The sequence below is a fragment of the Antrostomus carolinensis genome, unplaced genomic scaffold (assembly GCF_000700745.2).
Source record: "Antrostomus carolinensis isolate BGI_N321 unplaced genomic scaffold, ASM70074v2 scaffold10740, whole genome shotgun sequence".
NCBI lineage: Eukaryota > Metazoa > Chordata > Aves > Caprimulgiformes > Caprimulgidae > Antrostomus > Antrostomus carolinensis.
In genome coordinates this window covers 5,253-29,688 of record NW_010286454.1, presented here as the reverse complement: position 1 = coordinate 29,688, position 24,436 = coordinate 5,253, and the positions used below count along the sequence as shown (strand labels likewise).

At 36.9% G+C, this 24,436-nt stretch overlaps 1 protein-coding gene across 1 annotated transcript; it reads right to left on the bottom strand.

The window, feature by feature from the left end:
- Positions 1 to 10,653: 10,653 nt before the first annotated feature.
- LOC104527241 (potassium channel subfamily K member 2) lies at positions 10,654 to 23,095 on the bottom strand (the record flags this gene model as incomplete). Its single annotated transcript, XM_010170945.1, has 3 exons — positions 10,654 to 10,793; positions 19,430 to 19,616; positions 22,935 to 23,095. Coding segments are annotated over 3 exons (488 nt in total), but the record flags the coding sequence as incomplete, so codon positions are not given.
- Between the last annotated feature and the right edge of the window lie 1,341 nt (positions 23,096 to 24,436).

Sequence of the window (24,436 nt, the reverse complement as noted above, 5' to 3'; positions counted from 1 at the left end):
CAAATAAAAAACATTTGTAGATACTGAAGCACCTGCTTCATTCTTCAGTATATTTACTCTAATTCCTTACACTTGCCAGGAGTTTGGGGATCTTTCTGGACACTCCACTCACAACAGATATTTAAATACCTATACAAACAAAACTGTCCACCATGCAGAAAGACAACTCATCCTATTAAGTGTGATCTGGGCAGCAAAAGCCATGTAGCCATAACCTTTACATAAGTAATCTGTACTTAGAATTAAGCCACATCTGTGGTCTAACAGAAAAAAACCGTAAGGCTAATTAAGGATGCCCTTAAACACATCAAAATGAATACACACTTGCTAACTTAACTTTGCCTTAATTTTGCTCCTCTCAGGAAGATTCTTGAGAAACCCCAATTTTACAGTTTAACCAGTTAATCTCTTTCTACTTACAGAAGATATCCTGCTTGGATAGAACTCAGATATATGACATGAAAGTTATTATATACTTGGGGGGAGCTAAACTACTAAGTACAAAATTAAAAAACCTTATTATATATGCTATGCAAGAAAATTAAAAAACATTTCTAAATGATGTGTGTAGCCTGTTCTTTCATAGCTGTACTTTATGTTGTTTCATACATTATGTTGCTCATACATTTTACAATGGCCATGCTAATACAAGCCAAGAAAAAATTAATTAAAGAGCAAGCAGATGAGCTGCAGATATCCATTGCACTGCATTGTAGGGGGGGAAAAAAAAAGAAGTAGTCTTCCTTACAGTTATTCTTAATGTTCTAGATCTTCCTCAGTATATAATTTCTAACATTTATCCCTAATGTACTCTCCAAAGTTTCACAGCTTCGTTTTTTGTCTCCAACGTACTTTTTCTTGTTACTTAAAAATAGCACATCCAATTAACCTCTCGATGATACACTACTCAGATAAAACTAGAAAGAGCATGTATATGTCACATTATCCAGGCAGCAGGGTAAAGTATATAACCTTTTGTCTTCACTTTCAAGAAACTCATCCAGTGTTTGCAAAAATTGTTCTCAAAAGTCCCACTTAAAAAAAACAAAATTAAAACAAATGTAGGTCCAGAGAGGGTTGATGGGTTTAACAATGCAGCTGCTGGGTAGGTTGATTCCCTGTGTGAGTAGGAGGGTTTGTCTGCCTGCCATCTCACTTTCCTACAGTTCTGGGCAAGCATACACCACCTCTTCCCACCTGAGATACTGCTGGCTGCAAATCTGTGTTCACTGCATCAGTTGTCTATAGGCTAGAGAAGGTTGGAGTGCAGAAGAGAAAAAGTCAAGTTTCACAGACATTTTTGTTGAAGCCTCTACATTTCCTGTATGTTAAGGGAATCTCATTTATAGACCAGCTAAGTAAATTCCCATCCCAGTTGTCTGGCTTTTAGTATTTCTGTAATAACAGCATTATTAGTAAGTACCCAAACCCCATTGTGCTGTAATTTGTGGACGGGTATTTAGGCAAGACTGTGCTTTACTGGTCTTTAAAAGTAAAAGAAAACAGTAACAAAATGCAACATAGAAATACCACAGACACTAATGAGATGCCTACGCTGAGCTTCCCCAGGTGTTTAACCACTATCTTCTGTTGCCTCATTCTGTCAGAACCTCAGCTCTGTAGCAGAGAACTCTTCTGCAGCAGGTCTTTAAGCCGCTAGACTTTAATTGCAAAGTGAATGGCACAAATGAAGCAGTAAGTTATCTCTTCTTTTGGTTCCCTTGACTGATATGCACATCCCTTTGTTTTTCAGACAAATATTAGAGCAGAAAAGATTTTATTTTGTGAAATTGTCATCTTCTGGAGTAACATTTAAATTACATAGACAGTTGTATTTTTATAGCTATGGTGGCCAGAAATGTTTTGGGAACAATGCTCTCCCACTGGAAATTGGATTATTCAGTCCTGTAATAAGTAATGTTTGAGTTCATTCTGGTGAGCAATGATTGTTTTGTTTCACCCACATAACTTCCATGAGCACATCTGATGCTTTGGATGAAATAAACCACATTCTCCAATGGGAATGCTGAGAGCCCATGAATTTTCATTACTTTTTTGTGGAGGAACATCTATGGAGGCAGCTGTGGGAATATGTTTTGTGGAGATGTGGCAGATGCAGAAATGACCCTGTTGCTCTATTGTGATCTGATTCAACAAAATGAAAACAGGTTGCCTACAAAATTTAAAAAAAAAAAAAAAAGTCTACAAAAACAGGACCAGATATACTAACAGTCACCACATTTATTTTGTTTTACCTCTTTTTTTCCCAGAAATATGAACACTCCTATGTTAAGTACCTCCTCAGAACTATTACTGAATGTTGCCTATCAGATACTTCTTTACATAGAGCTGCAGGAGTGTGTCCCAATACAGTACACAAGTTATTGGCCTGATTATCTCAGTTCCTGATGTTCTACTTTATTAATAACTTCCAAAGATAGAAAAAGATGCTGACATTTTCCTATCAAAATCAGCTGTTCTATTTAGTTGTTTCATCTGCCTCAGAGAGCCATCCAACCCCTCTTTTAACCTGAAGAGAGTGAATTACATCCACCTGTATTAACCACAAGAAACTATTTAGGTTTACATAAAGCTCTACCAGCTGAGCATAAGGTGATTCAGGAGAACATCATGTATCTTCTGTCTGCAATATATGGCCAGTGACTTTGCTGTGGACAGAAATAGCAAACATTTTAAGAATTATACTAGAAGCATAATAAAGCCCAAGCCACAGGCAGTTGAAGGACTGTTTCAACTGTCTCCTACAGGAAAGAGACAACAACTCATTTCATAAACTCATTGGACTTTTTTAGCTTTTAAAGATATGTTACAGAAAACAAAAAAAAGGACTTCTAATTTTGAATTGGTACTGAGTAAGGAATGGCTATTGTAACTACATGGTGAAGTCCCAGTAAAAACTGTTAATTTCTTAACTTTCTAACATCAATATCTGGAATGATATTTGCATGAAATATTAAAGCTCCACCTTGGTTGTTCAACACTAGTATTACAACTACACTTTTCCCTTGTAAAGGAAATTATTCCATAGTTTCTTCAGTCCTTTTTATCCATGACTGCAAAGCAGTTTCCTCACTGTCGACACAACTTCTTGAAGATTGCAAGGGTATTCTGCTGAACTTGCTTTGTCTGGGGACTCAGCCACAAGACAGCTATGAAATGCATACACACTCAGTATTACTAACATGTTTTGGCTTCTTTTCCTAACAATATCCAAGCACTGAGATTGCCTTAAAAAAAATAAAGGTTTCAGGAATGTTAATCATGAAGATGTGGGCTGAACAGATTCCAGATTAAATGTCACTCTGTCAATAGAGTTAAATCACAGATATATTTGTCACAGAAACCTAAAGGATTGATTACATCTTGTCTCCAAAACTCAAGATTTCCTAACGTAAACCATGATAATGTACATTCAGTGAATCTTCATGGTTAACTAACTCCAAGAAATACCCCTGCTATAACTGAGCAATATTAATCAATTTCTCTTATTATGATGTATAAGTCACTTGCTCCAGTTTCATTTTTGCAAATTCAATAGCTCTCACCTTCACCACCTAGTTGCACACTGCTGGCAGTGGAGGCATTTCCATCTCCCCTGAACCACCCAGTCAGCACAGTGGGGCAAGGGGGAGCACTGCAGGAGAGCACTGCGGGAGAGCAGGGACAGGCGTTGGGGCTGGCAGGCGAGGTGCCGACAGTGCCCCCCTGCCCTCGGCAGGCACAGCATGCCCTGCTGCTCAAGCGTGTTTAGGGAGCACATCTCTTGTAATCAGCACTACACCAGCATCTCTTTGAGACCTGCTACTTAATATGCAATAACAAAACAGCAGCCTCTAAAGGGCTTTAATACACCCTGCTAAGAGGTGTGATATAAATATAACTGATACAAATATAAACCACACCAAAATGATAACAGTGTAGATGTTACCTTTGTGTGCGAGTGTGTGTGTTGAAGCTGAAGTTAAGCAGGCGTCACATGTCCAGAGTACACAAAGCTATGAGGAAAGATGTCTCCAAAAAAGTGTGAAAAACCATCAGCAGATTAGTTTTCCTGCGATTCTCAGAACAACACGTTCTTTCATATTCATTATTGCACATAGTACTACAGTGTACTTGTAAAAGAGTGATCGATACAGAAACTCAGGATTACAGACTTGCTAGCACAGGACCAAGAATACCATCAGGATGACTTACACTCATCATCTCTTGAGAAGGGAAGAGGTCAAATTGCATTCAAAACCAGGTCAGCCATTTCTACCTTCTCCTTACACAAATACCACTCTTTATACATCTGAGACTCAGAGAAGTTACAAAGGGACTGTACTCCCATCTTTCATTTTTGAGTTGTTTCATCTGTTGTCTGCTTGTTGTCTGTTTTTTTAAATCCTGTTGCTAGTCAAATTTGACCAGATACCTATGGCTGTATTTACTGTAGAAAGATTTCATATTTTTCCTCATCTCATAGAAATTATTAGAAATAATAATCTTTTTGAATGTGGGTTTCCTTTCTCAAATACACATTTCTGCACATCTTGGATGAACTGAAAAAAACTCTCAGTGCTAGGCGGACTTGTCTTCAGATGGTTCTTCTGCCATTTTTGTAGCTGTCTGCATTCTTTCCAAAGTTTAGACCACAGATCTAGGGACTGTTTTCTGGTAATACACCTTTTAATAACACCTGCAGCAGTAACGCCACTTTCTTACAGAAATTCAATGGTTCCCTAGAATTGTGTTACCCCTATTAATCATTGACTTGCATAAGGACTTCACACACAATTGCTTTCACACCATGACTGTCTCCCACAAATATTTCTGATTCAGTGCTTTCTAGGAACAGACTTCCATCAAGCCAGTCTGTCCTACCTATTTAACTTCTATATATACAATTCTTAAAACTACTGCAATTTTTTTCTTATTTTTTGTAAGAAAAGGAAAAGCTCAAACAGTTTTCTTCAACAGAAGCTGATCCATCTCACTTAAAACAATGCACAATGGATCAGCAATTGGCTCACACCTTTGTAAAAAGCCTCTGATCACCAGGCTGAAGAGTTATTCTTACCGTCTTCATTTCTAAGTGAACGGATTTTGTTTCTTAAAACAATGAGAGTCAGGTTAAGAGCACACCGCCACTGAAAGAACTTCTTCCTCCCTCCTTGGTCACATACAGCTGAACAGCCTTTGAGGCCTATCTGTTTGCCTGCTATGCCAGTTCAGCTCACTAAAACCTTGCAAAATTGTTTCTTAAGTCCACTCATTTTTAATTCTTTTCATGCATACAGCCTACATTTAAGGTCCCTCCTTTAAGGCGGGTATCAGACATGGGTTCAAGTTCTCTTTAGGCAGGGACCCTTATGCTAGGTGAACACCTTTAGCCTGAAGCTAATAAAATAAAAAGACCACAAACATTATAGGGAGTGCGATAATCTCCATGGCATCATCATGACAAGCCTAATTCTGTTTTGACAGACATGAGTGACAGCTTTGCCAAGAAGATTAAACTGAATTATGATTCAGACAAGTCAAATTTGTTTAATTTATTTATAAATATCAAAGACAACAATTGCCTCAAATTTCCACAGGAAGTAAATGTGCTATTTCTCATGAAATTTTAAGCTTGGGCTTTAAAGCTGGATCCATATTGTTCAATTCAAAACAAAGGCACTCAGCAAGAAAAATCACTTATCAACTAAGCTGATGTCTAACACGAGTCAGTCACCCGGACTCTTGATATACAGAGGATGTAATTCATCTCATATGGTGGACACCTTAAAAAATTCAAATGGATCATACTAGAAACACTCATTTCCTTACACTCACTACAAAGAGACAGTAGATGACTAGGTCAGATGTTGATACCTACACTGGAGATTAATCCCATCTTCACTGACTTGGAGTTTGGACTACAACTTCACAAAGAGAATATTGTGAGGCCAAGAAACATAAGCACTTAATTTTAAAAACAGGAATTGAAATTTATAGCCCAAATGACTAAGATTCTTGGCTGCGAAGGCATTTTTGCTGGAAATGCTGAAATTCAGAAGCTGCTGCATACTGAAATAAAAGAAAAACATGACAAGGAAAAGAATCCTGCTGAAATTTTACCTTTCAAAGAGTCTAAAATCAGAAGACTTTAAAAGTGCTCTGAGTAATCAGAGTATAGAGAATAATGGAGAGGAGGGAATTTAAGGTAAGATAGTACAGCTGAAGCTGAGCTTCAGAGACAGATTGCATACTTAAGATAACAGCACACAGCATGTTCCAATGACTTTCTGACACTTCATCTATCTTACTGTATAAACTGCTTCCAGCAGCAGTTCTATCCTTCTAAAACTCCCACTTCTGTGTCTACTTGTCTTTCACTTTCCTCCCCATTTGATGCATTCAAAACTCTCAAGAGTATTTCAGGAGACAAAAGCCACCTGAGCAACTGACAGACATTCAGGTTATCTGGATTTTAATATCAAAATGCAGTATTATTGTGGATTACTGCATATCTGATCAGATTTTTTTTGTCTCAGTTCCACTTGCATATGGCAAACTTTCCTTGTAGTGTCTTGAAAAAAAAAAAGATGTTTTATTTTGTTGAAGTGGTAAAATGCATTCTTACCACAAAGTCTTATGTAAACTGTTTTTAAGAAAAATGTAAGTGTGTTAAGAAAAAAATGAACAGAACTACAGATATTAGACATTCATTACTAGCATGCCCACTTCCTGGAATATGGAAGTTTCCTTTCACAATATGCATCCTAAATATGCTAGGATAAACTAAGATTTCATTTTAGACTACAGGAAAAGGCAAAAGGGGGTTACGACTGCCTATCAAGAGAGATATCAAATACCTTGGCTGATATATAGTTTTAGTTGTTAAAAGGAAATAAAGAGACAGGTTTTTCAACACTTGTAACCCTTCTGTGTTCATCCTGGACTCTGGTACAATTCACCAGGGTTAGCTGTTGTCAGCCCTTGGTCTTAGACCACTGAAACCAATACAACTGATCACTCCTGAATGATTTGCTCCCTCCTGTCTCTAAAACATGGTAGGCTACTAATGGTTTTTATTTTTTTCATTAAAAATCCTGCATAAAATCTTTACTTATAGATGCTGATACCCATAATGAGTAAGTGAAGGAAGGTTTTTGGTGTCTTATATTTCCTAGGAAACACATTAAACTATTTCAGTTTTCAGGGTGCATTCATTTCAATCCTTTAGATTTTTATGGTAATCTCTGCCTCTCTGTAGATTTCAGTATATAACACTGTTTCTAGTTTCAAAGGCTACCTTTAGGTATAATGAGCTATTTCTCAATGAACTGACAGAATGTTTCCTCAGAAGACAGTTAAAAAACATACTTAAAACCAGGATTTTCCATTGCACTCATTTCTACTATTTAAACTCCAGATAGGTTCCTCTGCTATAATCTGCATCCATAGAAGCTGGAACAGACCACTGTAACTTTAGGTTTAACTGGAAAAACAGACAATACAAGAAATTCATAATCTCCTCTGCTTTCTGCTGGCACAGAGGAAATTTGATGACTACATTTCCACTAAACTCCCTCAGCTGCTTCACTCAAATTTTCCTAGGCAGATAGTAAGGAAGAGCTAAGAGCAGCAGTTTTTATCATAAAATGCTACCTGTAAAGTATTTGTAGAACACTTCTGTTCAAACACAGCCAATCTCATAACAAAACACAATATATTTATACAACTTTCTTCCTACAAAATATCATTAGGTTAGAATACAGAAACAAATTCTCATGTTTTCCAATTAGCACACAACTTGTGTTATGCCATCATTTGGTTCTCAAACTGGTCTCTGTAATTTTTAAAACTGTAGCATTTTTAAACTGCTAAAACATTTTCTTTGTTATGAATTCTCAGACATACCTGAGAAATGGGTTAAGAAGTGAGGGGAGGTTTCAACAGAGATGATTAATTGAACAAATGGTACCACTTAGATTAGGTCTGTCTTTAACTTAACATGCATGAGACACTTGCATCCAGCAAAACCCTGAATATCTGCCTCAGCCAAGAGAATCTGGATGAGGTTTTGAAGAATGAGGTTTTCCTTCTGTAGACAAAATGAATATGCTTGTTTCAGCTACAAAAGTGAGAAAGAATGGAAAGATGAAACAGGGCATACATTCCTGGTGCCTGAAAAGAGAGAGTCTGGCATAGCACTGTGCTGCATAACCTGGCAAATGGAGTTTTACTTGATAAAAACAGGGAATTTATTTAATGTCCTAAAGGAACCCATGAGCTTGTTTGATTCATGTTTCTTTAAATCCTTTCCAAAGAAATAGCTTCAGTATAAAATAGAGATATTATAAAATTAAAACATTCTTAATATATTATCATCATTATAATAATATGGATAATAAGACATTCTAAACAAGATTAAACCCTCAGTGTGCTATGTACAATTATATAGTCAAGATAGCATCTTATCCAGAGATCTCACCGTCTGGATGTGATAGTTTAACCTAGCCGGCAGCCAAACAGGACACAGCCACTCGCAGCACCACACCCCCCCTCAGCTCCCTTCCCTTCCCTTCCCCTCCCACCCCAGGACACCGGATAAGGGAGAAGAGTATGAGAAAAGTGAGATTAAAGACCAGATTAATCTTAGGAAGTAGTGTGAAGAACTAAACTGTGCCACCAGTATCTGAGGAAATGCAGAAAAGCTAAGCCTGAACAAGGTATTTTTGGATAGTATCAAGTCACAGTGCCTGAGTCACACCACATTTTTTTAAAGAAACCAGAAACAAGTAACCCAGTGAAACTAAATGCAGTTTAGGAAATGCCCCAAACTGAGGACAATTGGACACTAGGAGAGTGCACAGGGGAAACACCACATGTGGCTGCCCAGCTCTTACTTCCAAGTGCAGAGGAAAAAATGGGCTGGACTGACCTAATTCTGAAGTTCAAAATAATGAAGAAAAACCGTGCAGGTTAATGGCATTTGAAGTGACCTATTTGCTACCCTGCAGCCTGTGAAAGTCATGTAGGTTGAGTGTTAAAGATGCCGTCAGTGATTTTCCAGAAAACAAAATGGTGATCCTGCAAACTGCTGAACTTGAAAATGGGAACACTTGTGTGATAACTGCTGCTCCTTATCTGTGAAGGACACTAGTAAAGCTTATTGTGTATGGAAAGTTATAAACAACCTTTCAAATTTATAGTATGGGGCAAAAGATTATACCCTTTAAATGAAACTGATCAAATAAATATTGTCCTCTGCTTCAGAGCTGAGTGGTTATGAAATGCCTGGTAAAAGTGTACTTACAACAGACCTGTGACAATGCTGTCTCTAACTATAAATAGCAAGGGTCATGAAGAAGGGATGCCCACTCCACATGCCTCAAAGTGGGTTTAATCCTGCTCAAGCACCCAGCTCGCATCGTCCTGCCTGCTGTCACCATCACTGCTGCCCTCCGGTCAGAAAGCAGCAGGGACCCTGAGGGTCTGTACTGAGAGAAGGCATATAGGGGTAAGCTACCCTTTATAGCAAGGTCTTTGGGAACTCAAGGCTTTCCAGGATTACATCTAGGCATTGATGCCATGCCCTGCAGCTAGGAAAACAATCTAAAACAACCTAAGTAGTAGGCCACTGCACAGTAACCTACATATTGATTCCATCAAAAAGAAATTAGAGTTTTTATATTTGAGTAACACAAATGCAGTGATGTGTGCAGGGGAACTGAAGTTAAATTAGAGGGGAATAATATGTTGCTTAAAACAAAATTAATTTATTTCTCAAACTTCTAGTAAAACCTGAACTGTGACAGCTGCAATTAAAGGAAATTTTATTTATCCTCTAACATTTTCAAAACCAGGACATTTTCTTAAATGACAAGATTTAAAGTAAAATATTGTAGCATTACTGGAATGATAAATACATATTTACAAGTAAAAATATATTTGAACTGAATGCAATGCACCTGACTACAAATAACTAGGCCTGCCACTGAAAATATTATGGTAAAATACACCCAGGCATATTTAAATAACTAATTCCAATACTTTGCATAATATGAAACATTTATTCTCTTACCACTATAAAATGATGAAAAGTATCTTGAATATAACTGTTTAATGATTTACTATTTTTCTTTACATACCTGCAGCCCATACAGAAACAGTCAAAGCAGAATGATTTTTGCCTCGAAAATTAAGGACTACATTCTACTATCCTTTTAGAGAGATTTTTTCTGCAATTCAGGTGCAATTTTGCATATAAACTTAAATTAATAATACTTTTAATCTAATTTTATATTCAGCCACGTAAAAATTGCTGTATGTTTGACTAGACTGCTACAAAGTTTGCTGCAGTTTGAGCTGCATGTACATCATATCACTGGAACAGGCTGCCCAGGGAGGTTGTGGAGTCTCCTTCTCTGGAGACATTCAAAACCCACCTGGACGCCTTTCTATGTGATCTCATTTAGGTTCCTGCTCCAGCAGGGGAATTGGACTAGATGATCTTTCGAGGTCCCTTCCAATCCCTAACATGCTGTGATATATCAACAACTTTGACCTATACTCTAAGAGCAAAAGCAGCTATAAACTCACCTGCCTTCCAATCAAAGTTTTTTAAAAGTAGTATTTCTTCCCCTTTTAAAATGTTCTTACCTCTTCCTTTGTCTTTTTTGATATGACTCTTAGCCAGTCTCCAATCATGCTGAGAACAGCTGCAAAGTAAGCAAGTCCAACAAGGATCCAGAACCACACCACTGGCTTATAAATATCTAGGTACTCAATATCTGATCCTCCTGAAAAACAATACAGTTAAAATTAAAGCAGACTTAATAGTTGTAGGTGCAAAACTGTTTTAAAATTAATTCTTTTTCCTTAAAAAAAAAAAAAAACAAAACAAAACCCCAAAAGAACCAAAAAAACCCCACAGTTATATTCCTTACTTCTTCTATTTTCTTACCCATGCAAAAATTCATAGCAAAACATTTTGTTGAATCTGAATAAACAATGATCTAAATTCATCTACTCTCGAAGACACAGTTCGTAGTATGCAAATTCTAGACAATGATTGCCAATCATTCATAAGAATTAAAAAATTAACATAGACAAACTGATTCAGCTTCTGTTATATCATTATTTAAGGTAAAGGTGATTGAGGACATCTTGAATGAAACGACTTCCCACCTGCTCCAAACAACAATGCTGTACCAAGTTTTAAGTATTGCTCTGGAATACGTAATATGTTCATACCCCGAGAAATCTGATTTTGCAAGGACTTTGAAGCACATCTCAATACTTATGCGACTCCTTTAGCCACAGTAAAGCAGAATTGCACCTGTATTAACAAGTGACCCTGTCGGGTAGACAAACTCTACCATCTCCATTTTGCAGAGGAGAAAACCAGGGTGTAGGAACTTGAGCTGAACTGATCATACTCAAGAAACAGTGGATAAAATATCAGCTGAAGGCAGCTTTTTTGAATCCCACTGCCATAAGCACCAGTCACTTCCTTCCTTCTAGTATTAAGGTAAAAAAGGATAAATTTCAGAGATGTCTGTAATGGATCTTTCAGGTACAATACAGCTACAGAGAAGAGATGCCTTGTTTCCACACAAAAAAACATTATGTTCCTCCAGAGCTCTTGACAACACAAAATAACTCACATTTCACTTCTTGCAGTATAATAAAACAGAAGCATTAAACTTGCAATTCAGCTGTGTTACAACAAGTAAAATCAGGCTCCTAGTTCGGGTTGTTGCAAGTAGAAGTTTGACGTGCGTATCTGCCCAGAGTTGAAGAGACGCTACAGTGAAACCTTTTCAGGCACATTAAAGTAGTCTGTATGGGTACATAATATGTTGCTTTATGTATCTGCATCCTCTACAGAAACAGCCAAAGGAAAATTGGCCCCAAAATATCAAGCACGTCTTTACACTTAACAAGATTAACTCTCATGAAAAGTAATGCTTTTTCCTAGATGGTATTATCTAATCATCACAGATTACATACAAATAACTTTATTGACTATTATCTTTGTAAGGAAGCCCTCATAGATATAATTTTTTTTATTCTCATGTCAATAAGCCTTTTCATCTGTTGAGCTGTAGTGGTTCACTCAACTATCCAAGAGATGGATCCACATTGCAAAAATGGATACACTTTGGCACCTACATATTCACTAGCAAGGTAGAAAACAGGGCTCTGTCTGGAACAGAATACAGCCAACCACCAAAGGGCTGAGTTTGTCGCAGCCCAAGATAAATGAAATAACAGAAATGAAGTGATTTGTTATCATCCAGCTCATGTAAATCTAGTAAAAGAAGATTTTAGGGATGATTCACCCAAAACTTGTTGTCATTCAAAAAAAAAGTTTGATTACCATCATGCTTTTGCTCTATTAGGAGCTAGTAATGAACTACATTTGGCAGTCCACCTTCTTCTCCAGCTGTTCCTACAATGCACAAGAAAGTATCATATAAAGCATCCACTCAGGTGGTTTCTAGTTTTTGGTATGTTATGTTTATAAACTGGAACTTAACTCTGTCAGTCTGCAGGGAGCATTTCCTTCACAGTTTATACTTAATTTGTTTACAGTAAGGTTAATTACCAGGGCAGGAGTTAGGACACATTAATATTCAATCAAGAGTTTCCTTTACTGTCTGGCCAGGAGATGGCTCCATCTAGCCATGGCCAAAGGAGTTCAGCTTTCCTAAAGTTAGAAAGGAACAGTCAAAAACCCTCTAGGAAAAGGCTTAACAGCTAAAATCTTTATTAGCTGTTGAGGTTCTGAATTTCAAGGATTCCTCGGCTGATGTCTCAATTTAATGGAATACCAAAGAGAGAGAGACATACCTAAGGATGTTTGTCTCCAAATAACTACTGGTTCCTGTGATGCTTAAACATCATGGAGTGCTCTAAAGCAGTTAACTGGGAATATCATTAAATAGGATTTCACTGGTAGGAAAATGTGATCAAAAGTCAACCATACAGAATTTAAAGAAAATGGAATTCATTGACTACTGATTTATAATTCACATAAATGGGTATGAATGTATTTGTACTGAAGTATATGAGATAATTCATCTAATGATTTTACCAGTAACATTGTAAAAAGCATATCAACATAACACACTTGCATGGTCTTTTCATGGTGTAATTTTTACCTGATAATGTTATAATCTTTCTTTTGCAAAGCAGATTATTTTATATAGCCTTTTACAAAGAAAAAAGCTGAATTCTGTTGTCTGTTTGGCAGAAGCAATTTTGTAAGCCAACGGGCAAAATTATTTTCCAACTTTGTTTAACCTCTACCTGAAATAGGTTACAATCACAATAAAGAAGAAATGTATCTCCCAACTGGAGTTGTGCTTACTTTTTAACCAGAAGTCTCACTGCCATAATCTGTTAACAAGAGGAGCTACAGTTTATTGCAGAGATCATAGAATGGTTTGCGTTGGAAGGGACCTTAAAGATCATCTAGTCCCAACCCCCCTGCCATCAGCAGGGACACCTTCCACTAGACCAGGTTGCTCAAAGCCTCATCCAGCCTGGCCTTGAACACTTCCAGGGAGGGGGCATCCACATGTTGTTGATGTTTTGTGGTAGAGATTTGATCCAAAGTCCCTTGAAATCTATGAAAGTTTTTCCATCCCATCTTCATCACTGGCTACTGTATTGCTGCTGCCACCATTTTTACATCAGCCACACAATTTCTAAATTATCTGAGATTTTCAACACTTCAGAAGGCATAGGCTGTTTTATGGCCCAAACACATATTCCTTACTGAGGTGAAAATATCTGTGTTTTAGTGAAAGATGGCATTAGAGATTTCAGGGGTGCATTAGGATAGATTCTAGTTCTCAGGTAAGTGACCAGGCTTTCAAATATATGTATTTTTTATTTGTTTATTTACATAAAATTAGTACATTTTAAGTAAATAATTTTCTTTATTGTTGTCACTCTTCCCCATTCTTTCTACAGCTAAGTGACTCAAAACAGAAACATGCAATTATTTCTGTAATGTTGTCCGGTTTTCTTTGCATTTTTGCTTTAAAAGTAGCAGCAGAGAACAGAAAGTGCTATTGGCATTGAGTATCTTAATTCCATACCAGTACAAATTTCTGGATTTGTCAAAAGTTGCCCCTTCAAACCAGGAAATGTCTTTATTATTTTTATTAGCAGTACAAATTGTTCTGGGTATAGAAATGTGATTAAAACCAAACACAGTTTTAATTGCAGAATAATGAGTAGGTGTCCATCATCCCCATTGTGACAAACCCAGCCAACAGGCTTAATCCAGAAGTGTCATTTGTCCCACTCCAAAGACATACGGCGGGTCAGCCCTGCAGCTTGAAAGGAATTACCTCTGAGGACTGCAAAAAGGGACAGAGAAAGGCTAACTTACGTGGAGATGTGGAAAAGCAGCATGCTTGGCACAAGATAGCATTGCACTGTCTGCGAGATAGAAGGTAAGTAGGCCATATGAGTTACTTCATGCCACTCAGTGGAAAATGGAGAGCTACTTCAGAATACAAAGCACAGTTATAAAACACTCTTTACACGCTGTTCTATACAGAAATTGAGCAAGACACTGCATGCTGACTTGAGCTTAAAGCAGCCTGCCGGGTTCACACCAGACAGCCCCTATTATGGACGTGAAGTCCTGAAGTGGCAAAGAGCACTTCCAAATGCTAAAAAAGTCACAAAGCCTGTGGGACAGTGCACAGCCCTCTTGCAGGATGCTTGACACACGCCTCTTGCTTGGCATGACAGCGATTTCTTTCTGTAGAGGTCTTTCTGCCAGGTAAGTAATATCACATAGTGAGAGCAGATCAACTGGGCTGCTATGACCACCAGGTGAAGTGTTCCAGTTTGGTGACATTAAGTGAGGCTAAAATCTCAGTACTCTACAAACTGGGTCTCAGGCCAAGCAATACAGTGCAGACCCAGATATCTGTATTACGGTAGGCATACACCAAATTCAACTACAGATCAAAACAGTACAGAAGCCATAGGCTAAAAAATCAGACTCCAGGAGAAAAACCAACAAAAATCACTCCTCAAAAAAACCAAAATAGTTAAAATACATTTTTAAAGTGAGACTTGCATAATTTTGTGACCTGTTGAACTGGACTGATTGCAGCGTAACTTTATAACATCATTATGCCCCATTGTGAAACAGACTGCTGATGTGCTATTTATATTTCTGACCTCTACTTAATTCAGTCATTTTGGACATCTCAACTAATTTAGATTTGAAACCTGCTAGATTAACTCCCTTAGAAATATTTGACTATACCTTCCAATCTGCACTGCAGTTAAAGGATTTATCTGCACAAATGAACAGTATATTGTCATGTTATACAAATACATACACACGTTTTCTCTTTCACAGAATATTCACAATATTGGCTGGATTTTCTTCTCTCAATGGCTTCTCTTGAAAACAAGAAAAGGGATGTTTGACTATGTCCTGATTTTCATAAGACAGCGCTGGCTGTCGTACAGTTTCTTACTTCCTTTTTTTGAAAAAGCTACAACACCAAACTTTCTTAAATTACAAAAAAATACTAATTTGCCTACAAAAATAAAAAAAATTATACCCCTACAAAAATCAGAAAAATCAAACATTTTGCAAGACAGAGAAACAATAAGTTTGTTTTTTGGAATACTGTTTATATATTTTCTTGAGCATGCACTACAAGGGCTCATATTTTTTCACTCCTTGCATGCACCTTGAGTGATCAGTTTTATGTTTGCCTTAAGGCTTCTCTTCCTGGTGGGAACTGCAGCTGAAATCTCCATAACCTCCAAATAGCAACCTAGATTCTGAGTACAGAAGGGGATGTTTTGGCATTCTAATTTCTGGGAACAGAGTATTTGGTCTCCAGTACAAACAAGAAGAAACTTGTAGAAAAATTCTGGAGAACTCTACAAGAATTTCTAATATGACAACCTGCACTACAGCATTTAACACCATTATTTTCCTGAATACCAAGTTCTTCTCTTAGCTCTCTTTTGGTACAAGTATTCAGAAACACTCTCTCCTTTACCTCCTAAATTACCTCCTTCAACTCCTACCTGCAGTGGTGCCAGAAAGCAGCAAGTTCCATGTTAGGGAAAAATGACAGATATTGTTAAGAAATGTTTCTTTTAACCCCAGTATACATGTTATCACAACCATGACATTTGTACGTAAGCCTTGCAAACTTATGTTTTTTCCTCTGGGACTAAAGTTCCCAGAAAAAAAAATTACGAGACTATTTGGAAGATTTCAAATATTTAGGAATTTTGGATTTTGAGGGAACTTTATGAGCCAAAACTGACACATAATCATGACATATCCCATGAATGTCCCATATGCTACAAGAATTGTCTTTTTTATTTTTATTGCCAAAAGACTTCACTCCACTATAATTGCAAATTGGAGGATCACTGCCCACCATTCTGCTTTTGACTATAACTCTGAGTGGAAGAAGGTAATTTTCAGTTTAAGTGTTATTTAAGAAGCACCTTTCTGGCCAGGAAAAATCAGAAAAAGGAATAAATTAATGTCAGTGTGAGGTTTTTTTACAAATGTATTGCCATCTAGGCACTAAGTGGTCTGAAGCATCATTCTGCCTGCTGTATGCCTCACCATGACAAACCAGAACCAAGAACACCATGCTCTAGAACCAGTTTCAGATGGTTCTAGAGCATATTCTATCATGACCCATATTCTATCATGACAACCTCTCCTACAGCCTTATACAGCATAGCGTGCCTTAAATCTACAAGCTTGTTCCGCCTCTGTTGATGGCGCTCAACTTTCTTAAACTTCAAGGAGACAGCGTTCTACATGAAGCCTACCACAAAAATATCAATGGCACTTACTGACTGCATGGCAGTTATGACTTACCTAAAAGAAAACCAAGTAAACCAAAAAATCATAAAGACAGCTTACTAATTTGTTAGCATGCAAAAGATGTGGTATACTTCTTCAAAATTAATAAGGAAGCCTATAGCCCTTAAGACCAATTTTATCAGCTCTATTGAGAACTTGCAATGTCAGTTTTTTTTCAAATAGCTTAATATTTATGCATACTGATGACTAAGCTTCCACAATGCAAAGCATAGTCAATGGATACCTTACCTGTTTTTCAGAATTTTTATTTAGCTAGACAATCATGTACTGGAATGACAAGAAAACAAATGGACCTTTTTGAAAAATCCTTTGAGTCATCAGCCATAAACTGAGTATGTTAGTCCACACAAAGATAGTAATACTGTCAACTTTATCTCTGACAAAATACAGTCCAGTGGCAATGTTAACCTCCCAGTTATGATGGAGACTGTCATCTAACAGTTCTCTTGAGTTACACCTCTTCAAGTACAAATCCAATTCCAACACACTGAAACTTTAAGTCAATAATATATTACAGTAAAAATACAAGTCTTGTTCATGTTATTCTAAAAGAAAATAGAAAACATTCATGACATTGGCATAATGCATTTACACTGGAATTTTACAATATAAAATGTATATGAAGTGAACCATAAAAGGACATAAGGTATATAACAATATAATTCAAGGACATTCTGTAGAAAGAGAAAGTTTTTCCTGGCAAAATTAAAAAACAGGCACGATGTAGGAACAAATTATGGTATCAAGTGGTCTATAAATAGAAAAATCCATGGAAATTTATAATGAGAGTGATGAGTGTACTCAGTGTTCTAGTTAGAGCCAAGTGGGCCATTTCACATAATGCTTTACAGTAAATATAACCAGGCATTTATACACCATTATTTGTATTCCCTGACATACATGCAACCCTCAGGAACAAAAGTCTAAAACACCCAGACTCTTGGCTTGGAAACAGCCTGAATTTTTTATTTGGTGCTAGTTAGAATCTGACCAGACTCACAAATTCCTGAAGACAAAACGGAAATGAGAAAAACAATATGGGAAAGGAAAAAAGAAAGGGAGAAATCAGTAAGATGCATTCAAAAGAAATATGGAAACATCACAACAAGCTATGTAAAAGTCAAAATAAATTTAATTTGCCATTTTACAACTCAGTTCTAAAATTTATCAGAATCTTTGGCAACTTCTCATGTGGCTTTTGTTTATTAAACAGCTTGCATAACTTAGTATCTTCAACACTAACTAAATTTCCCCCATTTTACCCAGATCATTTATGAATATGCCAAACAGTTCAAACACTTCAGAGGTCTCTGTGGGACTTCACCAACTTGAAAAACTTTTGTCAGCAACAAGACCAGTCACATTCCTGCCATCCAGGAAAACTTCAGGCAGGCCTGCAAGTGACTAGGAAGAGCTACCTAATCCAAGACCCTCACCTTGGTGCACCTGGACTCGTGCAATAGCCATGTCTACAGATGGGACACAGGAGGAACCCACACCACGTGGATGTCTGCTAGAAACGCTTCCTTCCAGCAGGATAGCTCACTGACAGTAGCCCAGCACTGCTGACCTTCTCAGCTAACCTCAGCTACCTCTGCCTTACACAGAGTTCAGGTGTGGAATAGAGGCATCTCATGAAAGAGAGAGATGATGGTGCTACATCAGGAGAAGATTAAGATCAGGCTGAAGAGAGCAAGTCTCGAACTCTGAGCACAAAGCTCTGACTTTCTAATCCTCACCTCAGCACATCACTGACTCAGACCAACACACTTCCTCAAGACAGATAACAGACTTACTCAATCCTATTCTGAGAAGTGGTCTAACACCTTTTCAAGAAAGAAGGTGATGCAGAGAAATGGCCAAAGCTTTTTTTTTTAGCTCAGCTTGTTAAAGTTACGTGCAATTCAATCTGGGTTAATAGAACCATAAATGTTGGACACAGATGGGTTGTGCTAAACCTTCTCCTTGCATTACAAAACACACATGGACAAATGCATACATAGCAAACAAAAGCAAGCACTGAAGCAGAATTTGACAGCAATAGAGACATCTCAATGGCAGAAACAGAACTCTGGAATACACTTAGAAAGTAAGAGATGTACACAAAAACTATGTCATATAACTTCACAGGGTTAGACATTTTAAGCAACTCCAGCTGAAAAAATATATTCAGCAGACTGTATTAATATTAAAAATACTATATTAATCTTTGCACTTCACTCAATCTGTAAAAACAAAAAATCTACCTAAAAATTAAGTAAAGCATCTTTTAACGGTACAGGAGAATCAAAAAAATGGAGTATGCAGAGATGGGTATCATGCACTTCACTGTCCCACCTCCAGTCTCTAGCCTGCCACATGATCCAAGATAAGGGCAGGCCCCTCTCACAGGCACTGACACAAGAATGATAAAGGGTAAAATTGGGAGAGAGGCACCACAAAGATTTGTCTGTCCCAAAATAATACAAAAATGCAGAACATACATCACTGTGCAAAACGTTATAAGATAAAGAGTTATGAGAATCTTACCTGCAACATAGTCACCAAATCCAATGGTAGTTAAAGTGATAACCACAAAGTAAATTGCATCTAGTGTGCTCCAGCCTTCTATGTGCTTGAATATAACTGCAGGAAGAGCAACAAACAGCACGCAGCCAAACAGTATGAATATTATTGTTGAAATTATGCGAATCTTTGTCTGACTGACATTCCATTTCTGGAAAGGCAAGTGGAAAGAGAGGAAACCCATCGTTAATAAAACTGTGCCACTGTACATAAGCACCTATCACCCACAGTGAGCAATACATTGCTCAAGAGGACAGTGCATTACATTTCTCAACCAAACAGGAAAATCAAAGCAGGATTTTATTTTGAAAGGGTTTTCAAAGCAAACTTGACTGCCCTAGGAAACATTCGCTCACAGAAAATGCAGAGCCAGGCTGGACTCTTCATTGTAGCCACATTTGTGATCTGGGTGAGTGGCATGTGTACCATTCATTAATATTAACAGGTGATTAACTTTGAGTGTGGGCTAGACATTTGAGTGAGCTTCAAGTACTGCTTGCACCTGCGATGTCTCTAGTTTTGTGCATCCACAAATAACTGCATAGAAAAGGTGAATTTTAACCATACAGTTCTCCCTAACCAATTAACTGGCTAAACAGAACAGCAGCAAATAGAGCTGGAAGGGAGAGATCACCTCTTCCAAACTTGCCCCAAGACAAAAACAACCCAGCTAAGCCACTGCAGATACATTATTGGTCAGGCAATATGGGATCATGTTTAACTGTTTTTGTCATCAGAAAGTTTTCCTAATGCTTAATTTGCATCTCATCTCCTTCAATTTAAGTCTACTATTTATGGTCTCATATAAGGCAAACAAAGAAATTGCTACTTGCTTTTTCCAGAAAATTTTTTACAGGTGTTTTCTTTTGGTCATATATTCTCTATACTAAATAAATTAATTTATTTCAGTCTTTCTTCACTTGTCCACTCTCATTGCTATTCCTTGGCTCTAACCAACTAATCCCCATTTTGTTAGATGTTGTAATCAAAAATAGATATTTAAAAAAAAAAAAAATCACAAAATAGAATGGAAGGATCATTTCTTATAAATAGAATGGAAGGATCATTTCTTATCTTCATATATTTATTTATTTACACTCTTATTTATACTTTTAACCATGATGTATGCTTTTCTTCACAGTATGACATTAACCCATGTTATCCTATGAGCCCCTAGCGTCTCCAGAATATTTCTACAAAATTGCACCTCACCTAGACAATTGTTCCCTGACAGGTAACTGCATATTTTATTATTCCTTCAAGGAGTATTTTGAATTTGTCCTTCTTCAATTGAATCTTACATATTCAGAATACTACTCAAATTTTTCAAGATCATTTTGAATTCCAATTCTGTCCTCCAGCTTTTAGTTTGCCCCACCTTGAGATAGCCTGTAAATTTAATGAATAAAGTCCTTTTTCTATTGTGTAAACTATTAATGAAATTTAACAGTACCAAAGCTAGAACAGACCACTGCAAAGTTACAATTGACACAACTGCCATTGTGACAATTTTCCTGTCAGTACAGTTTTGCATCCATCCAAAGGACATTGTTTCAACTTAAAAAGTAAGCAAGGGATCGCACAAAACTGAAAATTTTCACAAAAGGAGAACAAAAATGAAATCAGACTGTTCAGAATACATGTTTTCTTGAATTTAAGTTTAGTGCCAATGGAAACTATGTTATACAGTCAGCATGACCAAAGTCCAGCTTTCGTAACCCAAATCACAGTAGTAGTTTGGGTTATGGCAACATGAAATTCCCTGCTCTGACCCATCAGCTCTTCCCAGTTATTCTTTTGGAGAACTGGGAAACAGGACAAGGGAGTGTTCCAGACTGTGACAGATCTGTGATGGATCAGTGTTTCCATTCAGAGACTGACAAAACAGGGCAAGATGCTGCTTTTTATTTTGGGGCATTCTTGTTGTAGGGATAAATCCATTACAAAAAAAGGAAAACCATTATCCCTATAAGCAACAGGCTGAGACACAGAAATTGGTCTCACATCTTTTGTACTTTTTGCTTAAGAGTAAAATCCAATGATAAAAAAATCAGAAAGGATAAAAATAAGATGTTCTTAGGAAATGTTCTTGCCTTTTTTAGGCCAGTCTCAATGGATATGGATGTTATTCACCAGTAACTTGTCCAGACTTGAACTGGTGTTTCAAAGTCAAAAATATCTGCCTTTTCTTAAAATACTTTTATGCTTGTATTTACCTATTGCATAAGACTACTCAGCACAGCCCCGGTTTGCTTTGCTTCATAAATAAAGCTATGGCAGACCCTTCCTACATAGAAAAAAAATGTCCCGCATGCAAGATTAGGGCTTGTTGCAGAAAAACAACCCTTCTAACACTTGCAGTGCTGATGCAAACAGCTACAAAGTCAGGCTGCTTACTAAGTGTTTACTGAATATGACTTATTCTACATTATCAGAAGACAAATAGTATTTTGTACATTTTGAACATTAGGTAATAGTTAAATCTACAACTTTTTATTAAACATTAGTGAAACACTAAATAATTTTATTAAGTTTCATTAAGTTTATTCTCTGCTTCAAAAATCTCTGAATACATTTTTAATAACTGCATTAGTAAAATACAACCTTAATAAACTTTTCTCTGTGTGAAACAGAGACTAAGTTAAGCAAATTAAGTTCCTCGGCTAGAATTTAAAGCACTTGGTTAAGGACTGGCTATGGCTGAACTTTATCAATATCTGCACAAGCTTCTAGTCTATTTGATAGGTCTCTTCCTCTACTGAAGCTATGCCATTTTACATGAGTAATTAAAGATTAGTAGCCAAAGAAAATGAAAGGCATGAACCTCTAGGCTGTGCTAAGAAGTTAAGCAGGTGAGAAGACCACAAAGAGGAGTCCAACATCAGGAAAGGACTGACAGGCTCTGTACCATTTAGGCTGTCCTACACGCCCAAAGCTTGTCACCTACAGATGCATAAATCTGGAAATGTAGATGCCTACAGACTGTAGGCATTTCCTCTGGTATGACAGCACCTGAGTAGAGATTTTAAGACTTGTGATTTTAGGCTCAGACACCAAAGGTCTTCTGTGAATCAACTCAAAGCAGGAGCAATAATTTCCACATTGCCCCTACAGCTCCACTCGTCCATCTCTCTGAGTCAGTGACTTTCTACCACAATCTGTATGACAACCTTTAAAGATAAACCTCACAGCAAGCTTAGGAGTATAAGGGCAAAGCAGATATAAAATGTTTGGGATCTTGTTCCTTTTTCTACAATAATTATGGTTGGGAAATGTTGGGCTTCATCCAATTCTCAATTAACAGTGTTCAGTAACTTGTTCAGACTTTGCAAAGTTCTTCCTATTGTTTGCTAGATATCTGTTTACAATGACGAGCTATATATACACCCTGTTTTTCAGACTTTTCATTTCATCTGTTAACTTCAGAACAAGCAACATGACAAACAAACGAGGCAGTTGGCATACTCACAACAAATGTATCTTCTACTTTGGCAATTCCTTTTCCAAAGATTGTCCCTAGTTGATCTCCAACACCAGCCAACAGAAAACCAAACAGAGGAATTCCCAATAAGGCATAGATGATACAGAATATCTTTCCACCTTGTGTGCGTGGGGAGATGTTTCCAAAGCCTAAATTACAAACAACTTGAGATGTTTAAGAAGTTATACATATATTACATTATACATTTTAAAAGGACAGTTTGCTAACAGGTCCTACTAGGTTAACCATATGACACAGCAAATATTGTGAAAAATCAAGTGAAAGAGTAGCTCATATAATCCTCTGAGGCAAAATTAAACTGCTGCACAATTGACCATTTTTTTAATATTGTATATATACTGTGTGAAGAAAATTTCTCCCATTCGAGAAATATATTTTTTTATTATTTAAATAAATGACAGCTTTTTCCATCTACTACATGTAGTTAATACTAATTGGTGTCAGATATGCCTTAGCCTGTGCTACCTAAAAATGTCTATTACTGAACTTGTAGTTGGTAGGCTGCAGTACTTGTAAACAAGATACAATTTTCCTTCAGATGTGCTATATTTCAAAATGAAACTGAAAAAAGCCACTTGGATGAGCAAAACGGGGATTTTTAGAATAAATGGGACTGCTTAGAATCTTCACTATTAAAGGCTTTGGTTCTTTCAGTGTTGCAAACAAAGCTTAGGGAAACAATTCACAGTTCGTGGCTCTGTCCATTCAAAAGTGGAAATCATTTTGTCTGCACTTGCTTGTGCAAAAGAGCATCCTGGTATGACTATGATAGCTCGATTGCTGCTGGTCCACTTCAAATAGTGAAACTGGAGTAGAAAGATCCCTACCATCTGCAAATTGCCCTTGGATCCATCTCCCAGGACTGGTATTTTAATGATTTGAGCAAGGTCACCCGGTCAGGACCCTACAGACAAGTTTCATGAGCATCAGTCCTCAGTTTTAATTCAGAAGTTTTTATCTTCCAAAGGATCATTCAATGTTTTGAGGGAGCGGTGGGGCAGTTGTAGTAACACCACTGCATTTTTTTACATTGTTTCACTTTTCAGCATAATGAACTTTGAAGGAAAAGACTTACTTGGTCTTAAAAAAAAAATAATAATAATTTTTTTTTTTTAAAAAAAAGCCTTTTGTCAGAAAAAGGCTTATTTTCCATGGAGAAATTAAACAAAAGCCTTTTTTAAGTTACTTTTTTTTTTTTTTTAGGAAAAAATGACTTGTAAATAAAGAGAAAAATATTTTAGTAAGTAATTAAGAAACTTGTTTCTCAGTGACTGAATTAAATATTAAGAGAGATACTCTTCATAGACACAAAAATCATTCCATGAAAATCCAATTTTCATGTGAAAAGCTGATAGACAAATTTTATCAGTTCTATTGAGAACTTGTAATGTCAGTTTTCTTTTTAAAATAGCATAATATTTATGCACAATGACTGTAAGCTTCCACAATGCAAAGCACACTTAATGAAT